The sequence below is a fragment of the Salarias fasciatus genome, chromosome 1, assembly GCF_902148845.1.
Source record: "Salarias fasciatus chromosome 1, fSalaFa1.1, whole genome shotgun sequence".
In the NCBI taxonomy this organism is placed as follows: domain Eukaryota; kingdom Metazoa; phylum Chordata; class Actinopteri; order Blenniiformes; family Blenniidae; genus Salarias; species Salarias fasciatus.
The window spans coordinates 30,817,129-30,838,502 of record NC_043745.1 but is presented as its reverse complement, the minus strand read 5'-3'; the positions used below and the strand labels follow the sequence as shown (position 1 = coordinate 30,838,502).

The following is a 21,374-nucleotide window of genomic DNA, read 5'->3' as shown; positions in this document are numbered from 1 at the left end:
GCTTATTTATGTATGTGTATTTAATTGTTGTTTTATTTATGTATGCTGTGAAGCACCTTGTGACTTTGTGTCTGTGAAAGGTGCTATATAAATAAACTTTACTTACTTACTTATAACTGGACAGGTGTCCTGGAAAAGCAGCTCGGCTTAAGAATCCCTATGCCAGATGAAGGGAAAGAGCAGCAAGAAATGCAAGAATTACATCAAGGCCAGACACACCATGAAAAGTTGAAAAACTTTTGTGTGTGTGGGACCAATGCCTTCAACCTCTCATGTGACTACATGACAGTCACAGATGAAACCATCTCCTTAGATGGAAACAAGATGAGTGGAAAGGGAACAGTACGGTTTACTCCAACGATCGATTTGCCTCCCTGATGAATAACGACAGGCTGTTCTCTGCCACCTCTGCAAACTTTCTGGGCACAGAAATGGTGTTCCAGAAACATGGACTCAAACCAGGACTGAACACCATCAAGAACGATGAAACGGTCTTGGTTGAACGAACCAAACATGATTTCCGTCAAGATGACCAGCTCTTCCTGTTTTTCACTGAGAAAGCTGTGGAAGAACAGCGTGCCGACCTCCCAGTCTCCAGGATCGCTCGTGTGTGCAGGAATGACCTTGGAGGCAAAAAAACTTCTTCAAAAGAAGTGGACGTCGTTTTTGAAAGCCCGGCTCGACTGTCCGTTTGGAGACACTGGCTCATTGCCCTTCATACGGGATGTTTTTCTTCTGAAAAACCAAAACAACTGGAAGGACAGCATCTTTTATGCCACGTTTGCGACCAATCCACAGCACTCTGGAGCCAGCAGCCTGCCCGCTGTCTGTGCATACAGACTGTCAGACGTGAACGCGGCGTTTACGGGGAGGTTTCTGACTGAGACTGACACTGGAAGCTGGGTTCCATACACAGGAGAGGAGCCGTCCCCTCGCCCTGGTTCATTCATCAATGATGATATGCGAGCTGCAGGCTTCACCTCATCTTTGAACCTCCCAGACACATACTCGTATCTGATGTTTGTGAGGAACCATCCTCTGATGGAAGGGGGTAGTCACACCAATAAGTGGAAAACCTCTGCTCATACAGTCATCGAGAAAGTTTTCCAAAATTGTGGTGGACCGTGTAACATCCCCGGACAGAGAGCAGCATTAGATGATGCTGATCAGCACAGAGTCTGGCTGGCTGCAGACGGCAGTGAAGATGGACGGTGAGGAGGGACGCATCGTGGAGGAACTGCAGCTGCTTGAAGACTCGCTGCCTGTCGACTTCCTACAACTCTCCACAACCGGTCAGCTGTACGGCGGCACCAGTAACACTGTGGTACAGGTGGACGTACGAGACTGCAGCCGCTACACGTCCTGTGATGACTGCATCCTCACCAGGGACCCATACTGAGGCTGGGACCAGATCGAAGGAAAATGTGCGTCTGCTGCTGGAGCATCTTCCTGGTTCCAGAGTCTTACAGATGGAGACATGAGGATATGTCCAACTCCTGATCTGACAAAGGAACCAGAAGCTGTCCTCCTCAGCACGGACAGTGCTCAGTTCCCGCCATGTTACCCCGATACCAACCTCCCAACCAGCTGGCGCTTTGCTGATGACATCATCCATCCTGGTCCTCGACACACCCCAGTCAGTCAGGGTCTCGTCATCACACCCTCCTGCTGGTGTTTACCTGTGAGACAGTGAAAAATATAAGAAGGAAAATGCACCGAAGGACGGTCATCCAGTACCTGGTCCAGGTTCAGGTCCAGCAGGGTCAGGACCCTGAAGACGGCACGGATCACCCTGGTCATCTTCACAAGCTTGCTGCTGAGCTTCAGTTTACTTATGTTCGCACACTTGAAGACAAGAAACCAGGGTAACAGTGAAGTCAGTCCAGTTTGAGAGGAGACACATGGAGAAAGACATAAAAATAGAAGAAGAAGAGAAAAAAAAGCTAATAGATGCAAATTAGAATGACTTGACTGAGAATTAAATAACTCTGAATTAAAAACACCCATGTAATTCATTCAGGATGATTTATTGTATTCTCTTGGAGGTTCTCTACACGGCCCACAGCAAAACCACCCATGGATGAGAAGTTTTATTAAACCTTAAATAACAGAAAATACACAACCCTGTTCATATATTTCTTATGCTTCACTCTCTCAAACACACACACACACACACACACACACACACACACACACACACACACACACACACACACACACACACACACACACTCAATGAGTTTGTTTTAATGAATGTATATTTCAAAAGTATATGTAAACTGTGTAAATTCAATGTATCATTATTTTTGTTGTTAAACTGACTTGAAAAGACTCAAAACTGAAAGTGTGGGACTTGCGACTTGACTTGAGACTTGACTCAGGACTTGAGGGAAAAGACTTGAAACTTACTTGTGACTTGCAAATCAGTGACTTGGTCTGGAACATTGCGACAACTCAAAACGATGTAGTTCCTATACCTGGCCTTCTGGTGGCGCTGTCACTCTGCTACAGGAATACAGCACACTGGCGAAGAAGGCACTGAGCACTGAGCTCCGCTGCTCAGTAAACGAACTGAACTCAGTCAAAGAACTGAAGGGTGGACTTGAAAAATGTACTGTGACCACATTTTGGTCCGTTTTCTGTTTGTTTCTGCTACTCTTACTTCAGTAAGTCACTCTTGGTTTAAAGGGGCTGTATCATGCAAAATTCGCTTTTTGTATGTTTTAACCTTGTGTACTCACCAAAAACACCCCCAAAGCCTGTGTGTTTGAGCTTTCCTCCTTGCTGTGCTGCTCAGAGAGGCAGCCCCTCCCGCACCCGTGAAAACGCTCTGTTTTCCCACGTTCACGTCACACGGTGAAGATGGCTCCCCTGAGGCCCCCTCCCGCAGGCCCTCGGCAATCAGCGTTGCCGCTTTTTTCTAACTCTGATTAAGGAGATAAACTTTAACCATCGTCTGAAAGCAACAGTCAAGCAAGAGCAAGAGTCTGAAGGGTCTGCGCTTGGTGAGTTTCTAACAGAAAAAGACGTTTTCGCGTGTATTTCCGTGTAGAGAAGCTAGAGCTAAAGAGCTAAAGCTAACCCTTAGAGACGCTAACGAAGCGCTGATTGGTTGAAGTACGCTGTTAGTCAAAGTCCACAGGGGGAGAGGCGGGATTTTCAGTGAAACAGAGCGTTTTCTCTTCTGGGTTTCAGAATTAGCCCCAGAAAAATCTTTTATTTCACACAAAATTACTTTTCCTTAGCGCCAAAAATAAACTATTACCATGTTAATGCCATTTCTAGGGTTTGGACTAGCTAAAAAAGCATGATACAGCCCCTTTAAGTTGTCATCCAACACCAGCTTGAATATTATGAAATCGTTGCCAATACCTTTTTTTTTTTTTTTTTGCTAGAAAATTCTGTTGCTTGCATTTTGCACATGATTTCATTTTTGTGAAATGCGTTATGTGGTATATTAATATTTTATGAATTGTGAGTATGAGTTCAATAAAAAAACTGACAAACACATAAGGAAGCAAAAAAAAAAAAAAACAAAAAAAAACAAAAAAAAAAAACAAGTGAGAAAAAAACCCCATTATGTCTAAAACAATTTCACGCATAAAAGAAGGACTTAGTCTGGCCAGTGATGAATGTACTGAAAATGTCTCCTTCTCCTTTTTACTTTTTTTTTCTCGGAACCTTTTCCTTGTCGTCATGCTTTGAGCCACAAGATGGCACTCTCAGCCTTTCAAAGAGGACTCCTGTCTCTGCACCAAACTGTGGATTCATGAGTAATGAAAAAGAAAGGAACACATCTGGTTATATTTCAAAAACTGCACGTGTCCAAAATCATGTTTTATTTATGATCACATTTAGTGAGATTTAAACAATGACTTCCTCAGCTTTGGTGGTTGTTTAACACATCTTGTATTGTGTGAAAACAGATGATAGTAAAAAGTAATATTTGCTGCCTTGGTTTTCAGTCACATGCAGATTTTTGCTGAAGCAAACAATGACTGCGTGCTGGAAGAATGCGGTCGACTGTTTTTCGGGCTGTGGCCCTTGTAGTCCTCTGAGAGAGGCTTTGGAGGGTCTCGCCCACATTAATCACCCTCTGCACAGTTTGCTGGGCTGAGATCGGGGAACCACTGGCAGCTGATGGGGAAAAAGACTGATACAAAAAGAGATAAACTCTGAAGAGCTATCTTTAAGAATAGCAAGAGCTGAAGCATGTTCAAATAAGTCTGTCAGATACCATCACCAAACTCACAAAGTTTTTAACTTCTGACAAATCCCTGAGTTTAAAATCCCAGTATTTTCTTATTCATTTGCATTTGAGGCAACTAAAGACTGATATGAGCATTACCAGGATCTCCCAAAACAAACAAAAAAAAACCTCATTTTAAGCTATGACAAGTGTGAAATCGGGAGATTGTTGAAGCAACTGAAGTGATTTCCTGCTTCAGTTGCATCCCTGTGGATTTTGTCTGAGTCACACGGACCTCACCCAGAACGACTCACCAAGAACAACAATGACCTAGTGTGATGATGCCATTCGCTCAGACCTGTGAGGTCTGCTGATGGTCACATGTTGTCAAGGCCGTGAGCTCACTGTTCGACCTCTGACCCCTCATTAATGTGGAGGCCCCAATTGGCAACTTGCAGTGTTATTTTATAAGAAGTTTGGAGGATTCACAGCTTTTGGGTGTTTCTGAGTGATTTCCTGTTCAAAGTCATCAGACTACTCTACAGTGGACCTGGCATTAATGATGTTCGATATTGTCCACTTGACAAATGTATTGTGTTTCCTTTACCGTTTCATTCCAATGTCTCTGGGTGTTTGGAAGAAATACCAGCATCATAAAGCCTCATTGAGGCACAGAGTCTGATGAAAATCCAAATAAATTGTAGGATAGTCACAAGAGCCTGCTGTTTCGAGACTTTTTGAAATTAGATTTGCATAAGAAAGCCATAATAAAACACTTCCAAGACTCGAGAGCAGGACTGGGAAATACACACAATGATTTGTATTTCAAAGGTTCTTCTATGAGCACGGCTACATTGAGCAACATCTGATCACTGCCTCACTGTAATATTTGGGCTGACTGGTGAAATTGCCCACAGCCTTTCTCAGAGGCAATCTTGGGCACTTCAACGAGAAAAAAAAGTGGGAACAACTAGTTTAGAGCATCCACAACTCAAGTAATCCATCCAGACCAAATGTTCAAACAAGCCAGTAAGCATGTCTTTGGCTTATGGGAGGAAACAGGATTACTATTGCAACTACACATCATCAGTAGGGTAAAACTAACCTGTCTCACGACGGTCTAAACCCTCATGGAAAATGTATGCAGCCACAGGAAAAACATGCAAACTTCACAGAGAACTGGATCAAATTCAAACCTGGTTCCAACTTGCTGTGCAACAACCGTTCTAAACACTTCACCAAACCCAGGACCAACTGACATGGCGAGCACGCATGAGACCGAGCTTGGGTTTTCTCCCGCAGTCCTGTGTGTGTGTGTGTGCGCTTGCAGCCAGTCTTAGCATTTGTTTGCTGCCACATGGGACGTCGTGTGGGCATTTAGCCCACTTAATAACTCATATTTTATAGATCACAGTTAAGCTTAGAGCATAAATCTAAAACGTCCACGTCACAGCCCACACACTCGTAAAGTGCAAACAGACAGAAGGATATCTTGCATCATCCAGAGAGCAGGGGAGATATATGCAGACATGTGGTGGTTGTGGTTGTGTATCTACAGAACACAGGAGAGTGGACTATTTGTGTTGGCGGAGCTCTCCGCTCTCTGAGGGCCCCTGCAGTTTGTTCTGGTTTAATGTGAATTTTGACACCTTTGTGAAATGTGATAAATTCAGAATGAACTCAAAGACATGGCCGTCAATATTCCACTTTAGCGTAGGACATGCACCTTTAAACTATTAATACTCTGTGTGTCGTCCTGAAAATACTTTTGATGTATAAACTTTTTGAATTCCCACGCTCTTTCATCCTCTCTCTCTCTCTCTCTCTCTCTCGCTGTCTGTGAGGAAGTCATGTGACCTCTGTATGAAGAATAGATGCAACATTGCAATGATTAAATAAATAATAACTGCAGTGGAATCCAGATAAAACATAAGAATCATATAAATAATTATTAAAGCAATCATATAATAATAATTAAAAAAAAGGAGTGAGGTTGAGACTTCCAGGTTTTAATTGGCTTTGAAAAATTCCCACTGTACTCTTAAGAAATAAATTGAGTCTGAATATGTTTGCTCTTTTAGGTTGATGAAGACAGCCATGCTTGCATATCTTTTTCATCCTGACTATATCAATAAAGAGACTAATTGTTCAATAATTAATCATTAAAATTCCGGATCTATGAAGTCCAAAAACTGCCATCAACAGCCACTGTGTAACCTGTTCCATAATGTAACCGTACATTAAACGTGCCGTAGCTGTAAATCACTGCACACATTAACATCTTCCTCCAACACCACAAAAAGACACTGAGGAGCTGTAATTGGTCTACAGAAGATTGTTTATTACAGCCTTTAAAGATCCAGTATGCAGCTAAAATACAGAACAGGCTTTACCTTAAATTATGCAAGTTGTACATGCACTTTTTTTTAATTCATTATTTCTTTTGGATGTGGATGTTTGCATCTTTATTCTTTGAGCTGACAGTCTGTAAAGCAGGAAATGATAAACATCCAGTGTAATCTTCAGGTTCTGTGGATTTGGTTCACATCCAGAGAATTAAAAATCCTGAACTCTTAGAATTCCTCGGCAGAGTAAACTTGAGTGCTGATGAGCCTGAGGGCAATAACTTTAAAAAATACACAGTCATTCACACACATACACACGCACACACACAGACACACACACACACACACACACACGTACAGTATATACACACACTGCGCATATGACAAAGCATTCCCAGACCCCGAAGCGCCTTAATGGAACAATTAAAGTCATAAAAAGCACCCAGAGTTCGAGAGCATGAAATTGTTCCTCATTTCAATGTTATCAGAGTCACACAGAGTTCAGATCTGGAAGGAAACAAAGCGAGACTTGGCCAATGGCTGGACCACGCTGCAACAGTGTCTGCCATGCCAAAATCTACATGTATGTTCCTCTTGAGACGGCCCGGAGCAGGAAACATGCAAGTCGTGTGAGTTCCACAAACAAATGCAGAAACACAAAGGAACCAACAGGTTTTTCTTTTGTTTTTTTTTTTTTGTGCCTGGTTCTGTTTCCTGTTTCCAGAAGTCAGGAACCAGTGAGGGCGTGCTGTGGAGGAGCGAGCCAAGGCTCTCTGTTAAACGTGTATACAGTGAGCGTGCTGTTTGCTGGATGGTGCAGAATAGGTGAGTGTGTGCAAACCACCCCGGAGGGATCGTGTCCCTCTTCCAGCAGCACTCAGCTTGAGCCTTTACCTCCTTCAGCTCTGAGTTCGCAGCCCTCTGACCCGGCTTCGCATGACAGCGCCGCTCTCTGAAGCTACGCAGTGTGTGCGGACCACTGCTGGCAGACCTTTCTGAATAGAAACACACACACACTGACATTATGGCCTCGAGTTTCTTTACCTCCTTCAAATCTCCATCTTTCCAGTCTCTCTTTATCGTTGCCCCCTCTGGAAACTGGGTCAGTGTCAGTTCATGTCATTAGGATCTGCTCCAACTAAGCGCGTGCGTCCATCAGCGTATGCAGTATGTGTGCATGCATACATGTGTATGTGTGTGTGTGTGTGTGTGTGCGTGCGTGCGCACATGCAGGAGAGAGTGAGAGGGTGTGTGTGCATGTGTGTGAGTGAGTGTGTGTGAACGATCACGTTCAGTTAGCAGCCATGCTTATCTGCCACTTGGCTAAAGAACTTCCTTGAAAATGTTTGTTTTCATGCTTTGTGCCAGTGGATTTAACTCAAGTCTGCACTCTGTGTGTGTGTGTGTGTGTGTGTGTGTGTGTGTGTGTGTGTGTGTGTGTGTGTGTGTGTGTGTGTGTGTCTGAGACACCAGTGTTGATGAGGGGGTGGGGGATTCCAGGATTTTTGCACGAGGCAGCAGACAGATGTGGGAGACTTGAATCTAAACTGTTTGCTGGCCAACTTCAAAAGGCGACTTTTCCTCTCGTGTTCCTCTCTCTCTCTCTCTCTTTCTCTCTCTCTCTCTCTCTCTCTCTCTCTCTCTCTCTGCTTTCCATTCCTCTGCCGTTCCCTCACGTTCTGGCTGGCCTTCCTTTCAAGCACAGGACAGAACTTGGCCCAACATTTGGAGGGATGTTTCCCTGAATGCCTGAATGCTTCATCTTCTGGAGATCCCTGTGGTATCTAGAAACAAACTTCAAGCTAACTTTAAACAGACTTCCCACTTTGAAAGTTGCAAAACTCAAATCATTATTTGCATTATGAGCCTCTGAGAACCGCTTCTATAGAAAATAATAATATCCCAGAAAAGTCTTACTCTTTTCAATAATACCCATAAATACTTGGAGGGGCAGCTCCAGACTCGCTTCTCCAAACTGTGTCATCAGCAGTCATTTACACCACTTCTTTTCCATTTCGTTCCAAGTAGCACCTAGCTGAACTGGTTATCTCATCATGAACTCACGAATAATCAGTGCCGTCACTGATGAAGATGAGAAATGAACTCGGTGTGCACCAGTTCAGACTTTTCACAGCAACTTCTCAACTGACACATGTTCAGTTCTTTGTGCTGCAAATACATTTTTAAAATATACCCAATGTTCGATGCATGTCCTTACTCTGGTTGGTGTGCACTTTATCATGCTTTCACTCAAACTCCCAAAATTATTTGGATTAGTCTGTGTTCTTTTTCGCAGCAGATCATCTTCCTCTATCTCACGCCGTCTCCTGTCTGATTATTCGTATTCCGGCTTCATTGTTCATAATGAGGTCCAAGGTTCGCATCCCAGACAAGCCATCACTTATGTTACACCCTTTTAGGTTGCCGGGACTCGGGGTGTAACGCAAAGAGGAAGGATATTTCATGACTCACACTCAGTGAGAAAGGCTACAATCAAACAAAGAAAGAGTCAAAATGCTGTCAGCTCTAAGTCCAGCAAGGATGTATAAATACAGTCTATAATTTTAGAACAATCAACTGAGAATAAAATGTCAGAATGTCCCAGGCCAAAACAGAACTGTTGAGCTGGTTCCATTCTTCCACCTTCTCCGCTGCTTTATCCAACTCAGAATTGTGAGCTGCTTCATCCACAGAGAGGTCACCAGTGTATCGCAGGATAAACAGTAGCTTCGGATGTGTGTTTTTGGACTGTAGGAGGAAACCTGCAGACCTGAAGAAAGCACAGACAAGTACTGAGAGAACATGCAAACTCCAAGTCCATATTTTCCTGGGACTTGTGACTTTATGGTTGGTAGAATAATAATAGCAACCCAGCTTCATCTTCTGTCCACATGAATGTCTGTGTACTCGCCATTCTCAGTGTTCCTTGCTGTGTTGTTCTCTGCTCATGTGTTTCTAACGTTAAGGGAGACCGCCCCTACAGAAAAATCCGGAGTGGAGCCCCGAAGGCGGTTGGTCCTCGCATTGCGGCACCTTCTGGCAACTCCTGTAGCCAAGTTGGTACCAACGGTATGGGCCTGTCCCTTCTGCTGGACACTACCAGTGTGGCTGAGAAGGGGGATCTGTCAACTGGGCATCTCAGTTCCTCCAAAACTTCGCCCTGGCTTGTCCATGATCTCTCGAGATCAACAGAGCCAATAATGTGTTTCTGGTTTCATTACAAAAAACAAATAGCAGCACCCATTAGTATAGCCTTACAAGAAAACTAGGTTGTTTTTTTGCATTTTTGCATTTTCAAAACATTGAAGCATAAACATGAATTTTTTTCTCAAACCAAGCATATAAATGATGTGGTTTCACTTGAGACTTTGTCTCTCTCTTGGTTCACCACAACACATTGAGTAATAGGTGCAAAAATCAAGCTCATATAAATGCAGTTTTTATATACACACTTATTCATGAACTAATTTTTAATGCAGTCCTTCAAATTCATTTTGTTTGATCTTTAGAGTTTTATTTCCTTTATCCAGATTGAATTCAACATTAGAAAATAGGATGAGGTTTCATGATGAAAAATGCTTTCACTTGGTACTGAATTATAAAAACTGTAGAGAGTAAATGAAGCAGAATAAACGAACTCTATCAGAATGAATGAAAAATTAATGTTTTCCATATATATATATATATATATATATATATATATATATATATATATATATATATATGCAGTAGTATATATCAGTTTGCGCATCACTTTGGTGGAAACCTACTGTAAGGATGGTGGTCAGGCAGGCTGCATGCAGTCCCAGTCTCCCTGGGTCCTGCTGGTTGCTGATTGCTGATAGCATTCACCTGGAGACTGCCACTCTGCCTGCCTATATAAACCTCCCCCTGCCACCTGCTCCTTGCTGGATCATTATCCTTACCAGACTCCCTTGCTCCTGCAGAGGGATTCAGATGCTCTGCCAAGCAGACAGGAGGTTTTTGTCTCGTTTTGCCTTGTTTTGCCTTGTCTCGCCTGGTCTCGCCAGGACCTCGTCACGCCAGGACCTTGACTTGGTCTCGCCAGGACCTCGTCACGCCGCGGCCTCGCCACGAGCCAACCTGTGATGCTGCTGTCAGGCTTCAGTCCTCGTGGTTATCTGCACTAAATAAACCTGTTCAATCATCGATCCTGCTTCTGTTTCTCTGCAATTGGGTCTGACTGCACACCGACCATGACACCTTCGGCAGCATCCAGATGTATCGACACAGAAATCTGCAACCACACTCCTAGAAAATTAATCCTCCTGACATTTATGATGCCTTGACTTTTAATGTGGTGCCATCAGCAGGTCAGAGTTACGTTTCATTCCTCAGTATCTTCCAGATGAATTGGATAAGATTGAAAAGGGCTTTCATGTTTTCTTGAAGATCAACTGTGACACATCATTATTTCACTACTAACATGTAACTGTGTCTCATATTTTTAAACACCTGCATGAATCATGGCAGGCTTATTAACAGATAATGTTCGTCTGACACGCCTCTAATGAATGTATGTCGGCATCACAGGGATCCCGTTATTATTCTTGTGTTGGTATATGCTAGAAATCACCTAAAGGCAACTTCACATGGCTGGTATCATGGCTGCAAAGTTGTACACACACAGTGGAGTCTTTACTTTGGGAGCAAAGCCAATGTCAACACAACTCATGGCTTAAGCTCTTTGTTTTCCCCTCTTTCGCTGTTATCTTTTCATCTTTGTTGACAGCCCTTTACCCCTTCGTCTTTCTCACCTCCTCGTCTGCACTCCATTTCTTAACAGACAGCATGTATGCACACTTCAATTTATGGCCTAGCATAATAGAATCGCATTAATACCATCGTGGTATATTTCTCTATGTGTCTGTTTTGCATGGCATGTGTTTATGGGTCTCTCTACATCTGTGAGTGTCTCTTGCAGATGGCGGCGTTGAACCACCAGCGGGAAAACTCAACAGGGAATGTTTTCCATCCCTAAGATGGTCAGATTTGTGTGGGGGGACACCGACTCGGCATAAATCACAAGCGGAGGAGAGATAAGTAGGCAGCTAGACCAGCCTGGATACTATCCAGTGTGCCCCACAGGGCACCGTTTCTGAATAAATCTGTGTCTGCAGACAGAGGGTGTGTGCAATTTAACATGGACACCTGATATCATGTCAAAGCTCCGCATCACAATGGACAATGAACCAGAGTGAGCATGTGAAAATGGGGCCACTTCATGAGAAACTGGGAAAGTTCTTCTTTTCCATACTTCACTGTGTTTGTGTATTTGTGCTATCATAGAAATAATATCATAGAAAAAGAAAACACTAGTTGGACACTAGTCTGTCTCAAAATTAGATGAAACCAGCGTGTGTTTAATCTGAACCCACTTGGTCTGTAAGCTACAATAGTAAAAAGATATTGGCCTTATACACATCAGTCCATCTGTTTGTTGGTTTTCGTGGTCAGTAACAATGACTCTTCTTTCCACACGCATTCCCAAGAATTTCAAAGATTAATGGTCAGTGAGTTACATGGGAAGTCATATCTCAGGCCTGATTATCTTAGCTTTACTGAATGATTAGAGCGATAGGTACGGTGAAAGCATGGCATCTCTGTAACTAAAGTTATAGCTCTGTGTCGAATGCTGTATTAATGCCAGCTATGCACATAATCCCCAAAGCTAAAGCAGCTTTTGCGGAGATACCACAAAGAGAAACCAGTGAATGGTTGCCTTTTAATTTGTCCAATGTGAGATTTTTTCAGATTATGAAGGAAATACCCTGTGTGAAAGTGAGCATGCACCAAGGCGAAAATAAGATCTGCAACAAACAACTGCAACTCCAGCAAAACAACTTTCACTCCTACACAGTCGGAACATCAGGAAGCTAATGGTGATAATAACATGTTTTCTAAAATTATCTGCACAGCAGAATTTGTAAGTCTATTCACTCTGCACTGAATGAAACCAGAAAAACAGTATTTACATTGTAGCCGTCTCAAAGTGAATGAAGTGTGAGGTGTGCAATTACAACCTGTTTGGAGGGTTTTACGACAGGAAATTTTGCCGCGACTTCATTGAAAGGACTTCAATTTAAAGGTAACTAATTGACACAAACATGTTTTGGCTCTCTTGCTGGGGTGTACTACTGCAACAGCTCTCTCTCTCTGTGGAGAATGTGAAACCTTTATGACTTTCTCCTTACGACAGGTCAAATAATTGTCTTTTTAGTTTTTAGCATTAGCTGAATGATTGGGTTGTTGGATATTTAACATTTTAGATCTGTTTCTTCCATCTAGTAAATCTATGAATTGACCGTATTCACAACTGAAATGTGTCTATCCATCTGACTTTTATCAATTGTTAAAAAGGGATTACGTTAGAGATCTGGCATGGATGGGCAGTTCAGTATTTTACTCCACTCATTGGAGGTGTTCAGATATATCGCCCTGTTTTCTCTGTCAGGAATGATGCCAAAAAGCATGAGAGTTTGGCTGAAAAACATCCCAGCCGAGCACACCAGCTATTAAACTCTGATCCCAGCACATTTGCAGATGACTCATACTGCCAACCTCGTGCTTCTCCTCCTCTCCTCCGTCTACTCCTCCCTATGCATGTTGCTTGAAAGAGGCATCTGCACTGCTAAAGGGACCAATTACAACTTTTTATGACCTAAAGAATTCTATTTTACTCTTCTGGGGAAACATTTTTTTTTTTTCAAGGGGAAGGAGTTCATACAGTGCAAAGGTACACAGAATGAAAAAAGATCCATTTGGAGAGGAGAGAGGATTCCTCTGAATTATTTCGCGGTCATGTTTGACTTTGTGCTGGAGTGGTGTGTTGTATATGTGTAGGGTGTGTTAGTTCGGAGGACCATATGTGATCCTGGAAGGCCAAGCCCAAACAGTTGGTTAGATTCCATCATTACATTATTCTCATAACAAAAAAATGAAGATCTGAAGGCCAAACATTTGCCTCACATGTAACCTCGTGACACACATGTATAGAGTCAGTCTGTGCTGTATGTGTGTGTGTGCGTGTGTGTGGGAGTGAGAGAGAAGCGGAGGGGAGAGATGGGGAGACTCATTTCTGCTGCAGCTCATTTTCTTGAAATATTTCACATGAATATTGGCAGCAGTTGTGCTGCAGAAGACAAAAGGAAATGAACCGTAGCTGCCGGAGCCAAAGACAACATACAGTGTGAGAAAGTCTCGCTGCAGTTACTGCTCATGGCAGAGAGATACAATCTCAATCTAAGCTATTAAAAACCTGCCTTTGGATGTATGAAACACATAAGCGAAAGGATGTCTGGGCGATCAAATATTTGCGATGCAGAAAAACTGCCTGCAGCCGCTTAAAAAAAAACACGTGATTTACTGTATGGTACACGACTTGTGATATTGTTTTCAAATGACAAGAAGTTTGTTGTTTGAGGAATGTTTTCCCCGCACAATCAGGCTTCAATCTAAAAAATGTTTATCTGACATCTGTTTCTGTCTCACTATTTCAGGCTTTCTAGTCGAGCCATTTGAGGAAGAAGGGATAAACATTCCCTAAACTGAAGCCCACGCTCGGTTTGGAAGACGTGTGCAGATTAGCTGAGGAAAGCTCGGGGTGAGACGTGGAGGTGGGTGGGGGTGTGGAGGTGGAGGTGGTGTCTTACTGTAAATGACAGCACCTCAGTGTCGAGGAGGAGCAGGGGGCAACCCTGCTGCTTTGGCATTAGCTCGCTCGCTCGCTCCCACACTTGCTGATGGGATCCATGACCTTCAGCTGCTCCAGATAAAAGTCCTCTCAGCTCCGGCATCACGACACCAGCGTTTCAGTGTTCCTGCATCTGTACAGGGAGTTTGCATTGTCAAGACTGTGATTAAATCTTTATGATGCAACAAGAAAGATCAAGACATCCTCAGTTTCAGTTATCGTTGCTGTTATGACAGGATAGCATTTCGGAAAGCCAATCTGGACTCAAAGCTTTGTTGCAGATGTATATAATAAAACCCCTCTGACAAATAAACAGTGAAAGTGGTATTTGTGCTTGTAAAAATGATGTTGCGGATGTCTGATAGCCATTAAATGTTAGAGGAGTTGGTCAGAGCAGAGCAACGCTGGAATGATGTCTTGCAGCAAGAAAGCACAAATCTCCTTTAATGTCAAAGTATTTGACAGCGACCGAGCCCCGCCGATGCCCGACATCAAGCCAGAAATCAGTCTGCGGCTCCCTCCAGCACATCCCGAAAGCGCTCATCGTCGGCCCCCGCCCAGGTCATGCTTACGTTGCAGAGGTCGATCTCAACTATGCTACGAGCGGGGAGAGGCCGTCTTTCTGTCAAAACAACAACTCCAATCAGCGGCGGCCACTGCCCTCTGCCTCTCCCTCCAACTCTTTCATTCTTCTTAAAGGAACCTGTTTTGTCCTTTTGACCTTTGTCTCGTTTGCCTCTTTGTCTCTTTGAAGTGTCTCACTTCACATACCATTTACAGTAACCATTCCTCTCTCGTCTCATAACAGGTCGAACATTGAGATAAGTGTCAGATCTCATATACGTTCACATTCACCAAACTGGACTTTTGGAACATGGGAATGTGGGCTCAGATAGTAATTCAGTGACAAGATGATGATAATGTAAGAGAGTGTAAGAGATTGGACAGACGTTTCATAGAGAGGTCTGGCTGAAAGCAGAGAGAAGAAATGTTAAGTACACACAGATAGGGTGGAGGAGGTCTGACTGTAATCACCATTAATAATTACTCCTCAGAGAGGGAACACAAGCTCGGCGAAATAAAACTGATCAGGAAAGAGTTCAGGTTTGTCTTTGTAATAGGTGGCCAATTGGGATCAAGGAAACAGTTTTAAAACAAATAAAACATGTTGAAGAGCTGATATGTATCTTCTTCTTTTGGTGCCATGGAGAAATGAAAGTGGATAATTACATTGCACTAATCCTTCATTCAGCTGTGTCCGGCAGGAGTGGGAGCAGGAATGTGAAAGAATAAGCAATGCGATACTTTAGATAATGAAAGAAATGTACTCCTTTATACTAAATCTTCCTCAAAGTTAAAGTAGCAAAGGAGAAATTTCTATCTGAACTGAAATGAACTCAACTGAATATCAGAACTGTCATCTCTGTGATACTGGCAGATTTGCAGTATTGCTTCAGAAATGTTTTTTTTATTTTACTTTATGAAAATGTGTCCTTGTAAAAGTAGACTGAGTTACTTTTCTGTGTAGAGTTTGCATGTTTCCCTCATGTATGCATGAGTTTTCCCCAAGTACTTGTGACTGCTTGCCCTTTGTAGCGTGACATTACCCCAAATATATATATAATATAATATAATATAATATAATATAATATAATATAATATAATATAATATAATATAATATGCAACCAAACAATTAAATAATTTTCATTTCGACTCACAAGAATTCTGAAGTTATGTATTTTTCTAGAAAAAAAAAAATCTATGAGGAAGAAAGCAAGATAAGAAAACCCCCTCCGCCCCTCCTCTCCTGTGTTAACCCCCTCATGTTGACCTGAACTGGTCTCTTGGATATTTTATTACTGTGTAATTACTGAGAAGATAAGTTGTGGCTTCAACCACAAAGCAATGAAAGTTTGGCAAAAGCCTAGGAGAAGTCAAGTGTAGCAGGGACATAACTGAAGTGAAAGTCGAGGTGCTTCGTGAGGACAATGTTTAGTGAACGTGAACTATGTGGAAGCTGTTGAGAGGAAACCTTCAGGATTGCACAGCGGCTGCACTCTGCATGCTTCCTGACATTTCCTGGCAGAATGAGGATTCTTGGCCGTGTGCTCAGGAGTAAACGTGGTCTTGTCAACTGCAATGGGGAAGGCCTTCCAGAGGGCAGGACTTTCCAAAGAAAGAAAGAAAAGAAAAAAGAAAAAAAAACAGAAGATCGGGATTGTTGAGACTACATTTGAGGTGGTGGGCAAACTTCCAGTTGGGGATGTCAGCAAGCTTAATGGAGATGCGTGCCTGAACCTGAGTGTCACAGGATGGATGAGACACAAGGAAGCTGAGTGAATGGTGCACACACTGATCAGCCACCGCCATGTCACAAATGAGAAGTTTCTCAGTTAGAGGGCGTGTGTCATGCAGGAGAATCTATTAGACAGAACGTTATCTTATAGAATTCTCTTCCAGATAATCTATTCTATTCTCAACAGGACACATCGAACATAAGGAATGAAAGAAGGCAGCCTCACCGAATGAATCATGCTTCACTGTCTTTCTGTCATATTTACGTCGTGCACATGGCTGTTTGTGTCTGCGTTACACTCCAACAGGGTGGCAGGCGAAACCCATTCAATGCGATGGTTTGATGGTCTTGTGACGAGCTGCCTTTTTCAGGGAAAGGAGCTTGAGAAACAGAGTTTAGCTGAAGTTAAAAGGTATATTGGCAAGCCAACAAAGACAAGGAAAAGCTTTAAGAACTGTTCCGCTGGAAGCCTCTATATTAACAAGTTGAGGATGAAAAATTTGAAGCAGTCTGCTTGGCCTCCAAGGTTGCAAATTCTTTCAAGCACCTGTGAGATGTGCGGATAAAAGTTGCAGGCCTAATAGGAACGATTCCACAAGTCCACCCAACAAGTATTGTTCCGAGTTATTGGTGTTGACACCGTCAGACACCTTCAGAGGGCTTGTCAAGTGAAAGTTTGAAGGGAATCAAAATCCTTCTATGTGTTCTATCTTCTATGTTTGTGTGCTAGTTTACTGCTGCACGCTGCATAATGACGAGTCTGCAAAAATGGAAAATCCAATGTTTTGTCTGAAAACGTGTGCCTGCAAAACTTCTGTGGTGATCATGTCTTATTGTACTTTTGTTTTGGTCAAACCTGTTAAATCCAACATTTTTGCATGACCACATATAATAATCCTAAGAATAAGAACAGGTGGGTGCTGTGTTTGGACACGTTTAGGTTCAAGGGAATGTGATCAAGGGAATGTGAATCGAGAAGAGAAAAAAGTGAAGCTGATAGTAAAATAAAAAAACTACTTCAGAGAAATACTCAGTGTCAAGAGGTTTCTAGAGTGATAGCAAACCCAGGAGAGGAGCCAGGCAGAGTCTCTATTTGCAGGGTGTGGCTGCAGGCATGAAGCAGTGTGTGTGTGTGAAAACTACTGCTGCACCGGACAAAAATTCCTCAAATCATACAGTGTGCACAGCATAAATATTTGCAAGACGTATGGCATAAAGAGGAATTAAACAGATTCATGCTTTCTGTCTTCTGTGGGAAGAAAAAGAAACTGTTTATAAATACCACTTTATGCATCTTAATACATGACAAGGAAGTTTATTTCCATAGCACCATTTAGGCTCGAGGAGATTTATGTGTGCAAGAGTTTGGAAATACATTACAATAATTATTTTTGCAGATCGTTACACTTCACTGAAGCTTTTCATAACATTTATTGTTAGTTTCCGTAGCATTTCAGCCAAAGTTACCTGTTGAAGTTTTGCTTCTTGATTCCCAATTCTAGAGTATGAGAAATTTTTTGATTCACATTTTTCAAGCCAGTAACTTTCTTTAATTTTGATAAGTCACAATTTGAATGTGCAATATTTATACAAATAATTTTAGTCAAATACCTGCTGCAGATAATACAATTCAATGCATTTAAAGTGCTTTTGAGAGCTTGATGAGAAAAATACTTTACACTTTTACAAGATTGTTTTTAGCAACAATAGCTAAAAAAAAAAAACAAAAAAAACAAACAAAACAAAACTGTATTTAAGCATTGGAGCATTGGTTGTACTTGACCAAACAATTTCTGTGTCTTGAGTCACTCTTAATTCTGTTTATCAGCATGCATGGATGAATTATTGTTGGGGTGTGAAACTGCTGATGTAAAATAAAGTGAAAGGGGCCTGATGCACTGAAATCCTTTATGAGACTCACAGATCTGTGCAAGTGGACTGTTTGCATGCCATTGGTTAGTTATCAGTGAAGAATTATTCCATGAATCATTTCACTTGTAAACAGGAATATTCGAGTGAGGGGAGTTGAGTGGTTTAAGCCTGAGAACGATCTGTTGGAAATATTGTAGCTTTAATGTTTGTTTGGTTGAGTTCCCCATAGAGCCATTAAATGGAGTGCTGAGCCCCCAGACACAAAATGAAATGTGATACCATAGATATAGACGTACATGTAGGCCGAGGAAGTTATAGAGCATAGCAAATAAAATACAGACGAAAAGATCCACAAGAGACATTCAGAAAATAGTTAAAGACCTAAGTAGGGGTACGACACAGAAAATATAATGAAGTCTGAAAGTAAAATTTGATTCTATTTACACTCACCTTTTTTAAAACAAACACAATCATAAACAATGCAAAGCTTTACTAGACGTTTTAAATCACATTGATCATGATCTAGCAGCATAATCCCAGTGTTTTGCAAGATGTGAAACATAACTGATATTCCATATCCATGATTCCAAACACATTGAAAGGGTAACATCTCCCTGTTTCTGTATTGACAAACATTTAGTAGATCAGGGCTCATGCGCTCTATTTATTTCTTTGAGTTTTGTTGCAACTTTAGTTGCAAAATGACCCCAATCCCTCACTTTTGTAGCTGCCCAGAGCTCTGATACCATTTCTGCAACACTGTTTTTCTTCAGGTTTTCTTTGTAAATGTCTGAGGTGTCTCAAGATATAAAAATGTGGCAATGCTACTTCATAAGCAACAAGGGAGAGAGCTTTTTCATTTTTTTTGTCTGCTTCTCTCAATAAAGTAGACATCCATATTGAAAAAACAAATTACATGTATTTTTGTATTTATTTATCTATTTATTTATTTATTTATGAGAAGCAAGTTTTACACATTTCTTGTCAAGTCCTCTGGGTTCGGTTTTGGCCTTTGATTTAACAGGTGTATTTTATTAAATATATGAAGAAGCTCCAGCTTCGAATCAGGTTCATGAAAGTCTTCTTCCTGGCCTACATCTTTTTCTTTTTTTCCTTTTTCCGGCTGATGTTATTGTAACAGTGAAGTCTCCAAAGCAGAAAGCTGAAGACTCCAGTTGCATTTTTGAACTTTCCAGATTTTTTTATCGCGAGAGCAGGAAGGCACGAAAGAGAAAGAGAGAGAGAGAGAGAGAGAGAGAGAGAGAGAGAGAGAGAGAGAGAGAGAGAGAGAGAGAGAGAGAGAGAGAGAGTTGAGCTGAGCTGAGCTGAGCAGGGATGAGGGGAGAGCTGAGCAGGGAAGGAGAGCCTCAGTGAGTTTTGCTCCTCTCATCCTGAGGAATGCGTCAGCGTCTCTGAACTATCCTGCAAACTCCTCCGCGCGCTGCTGGATGCGCACGATCACAGTCCAAAAGTTACGATGCGCATCTATTTATAGCAGCACAGCGAAAGGTTTTCAGTGACTTTTCTTCTTCTTCCTTTTCTTCTCAGCGTTTATTCGGCAGTACCTGTGAGCAGAAGTCAAGCTGTCGGCTCTCAGTCTGTCTGGAGAGACAAGGTAAAGAAGTGGCGCATGCAACGCAATTCCATTTGCATGTTTTCATTTTGACACTCTATTGTGACTGAGCTGAAATATGTTCTGACTCATAAATGGAGAAAAGCTAAGTGAATGCAGAAGTTACTTTAAAATATGTGCGCAGTTTTTTTTTTTTTTCATCCCCCTATTGTTTTTCTTTTTATTGCAGCTGTTTCCACTCTTTTAAAAACTCTTCTGGTTCTGTTTTGCAGCTTGACTCCAGACTGCAGAGGTCGACCCGGTTCGGAAAGTAAATAGGAAGACATTTTTTTCTCTTTTTTTTCTTTTTTTTTTTTTTTGGTTGTTATTCTACGGATCACTGGAGGTGCACAGGGTGGATATGCCGGACTGTAAGCGTGCGGCGCGGCTGCTGCAGTTGGCCCTGGTGGCTCTGCTGGCGCTGTGCGGCGTCCTGCTGGGGGACGCGGCGGAGCTGCTGGAGGCCGGGGACGCCGAGCTGGTCACCAAGCAGACCGACACGAGGGCCAGCAGGGCCAAGAGGAGGGGAGGCTCCGACGTCCTCAGAGGGTAATGTCGCTTTAGTGTCTCTTCTGTTCTTTTGTGCAATAGATCATCCTGCTGTAAAACAAAAACAATATATATTGGATAACCGATATATATATCCCAAAGGTGGTGGAGCAGCAACCCTACCTGCTGTTTAGCTGCTGGCATGCACAACACTAACCAAACCACCATCAGAACAGATCACACCTCCATCTGCCCAGTGAGACCCACCATAAAACCACAGATAAGCATCAGATCAACAACAGAAAAGAATAAACCAGGATCTGACTAGCCAAGACGAGCATTCGAAAGCCACCAAAACCAGCGTCAAACCAGCATACACCAACATCAGACCGGCAGAAACCATCATCAGACTGCTGTAAAGTAGAATAAACTAATGGCAAAACCAGCATAGACCAGCAAGGAACAGCAGTAACCAGCAAGGAACTGGTATATATCAGCATCAGATTAGCCTCAAACCAGCTTACACCAACGCAAACCAGCAGGGCCCATAATCAGACCCGTATAGACTACTAGACCAAAGGCAAAAATCAGCATAGACCAGCAACACATGAGTGTAGACCAGAATACAGACCAGTGTCAAACCAGGATTCGCCAGAATGAAATCTCAGGCCCACATAGACCACCGTTATTCCAGCATCAAGTACACATATCATAGACCTGCTTATATCAACATTATGCCAGGAAAAAAAAAAGAAAGAAAAAAAAGCATACTTCAAGTTGTACAGGCTAGCATAGACTGAGATTAATCCAACATCGAACTCACGTGGACCCTCTTAAACCAGAATCATAACAACAC

At 42.3% G+C, this 21,374-nt stretch overlaps 1 protein-coding gene across 1 annotated transcript in view; it reads left to right on the top strand.

Moving 5' to 3' along the window:
* Nucleotides 1-20,377: 20,377 nt before the first annotated feature.
* Nucleotides 20,378-21,374, top strand: part of LOC115387320 (fibrillin-1-like) — a 66,926-nt gene continuing 65,929 nt past the window's right edge. The window contains 1 exon segment of the mRNA XM_030089993.1: nucleotides 20,378-20,578. Within this exon segment, the coding sequence (XP_029945853.1) occupies nucleotides 20,391-20,578 (188 nt within the window). The 5' untranslated portion in view covers nucleotides 20,378-20,390.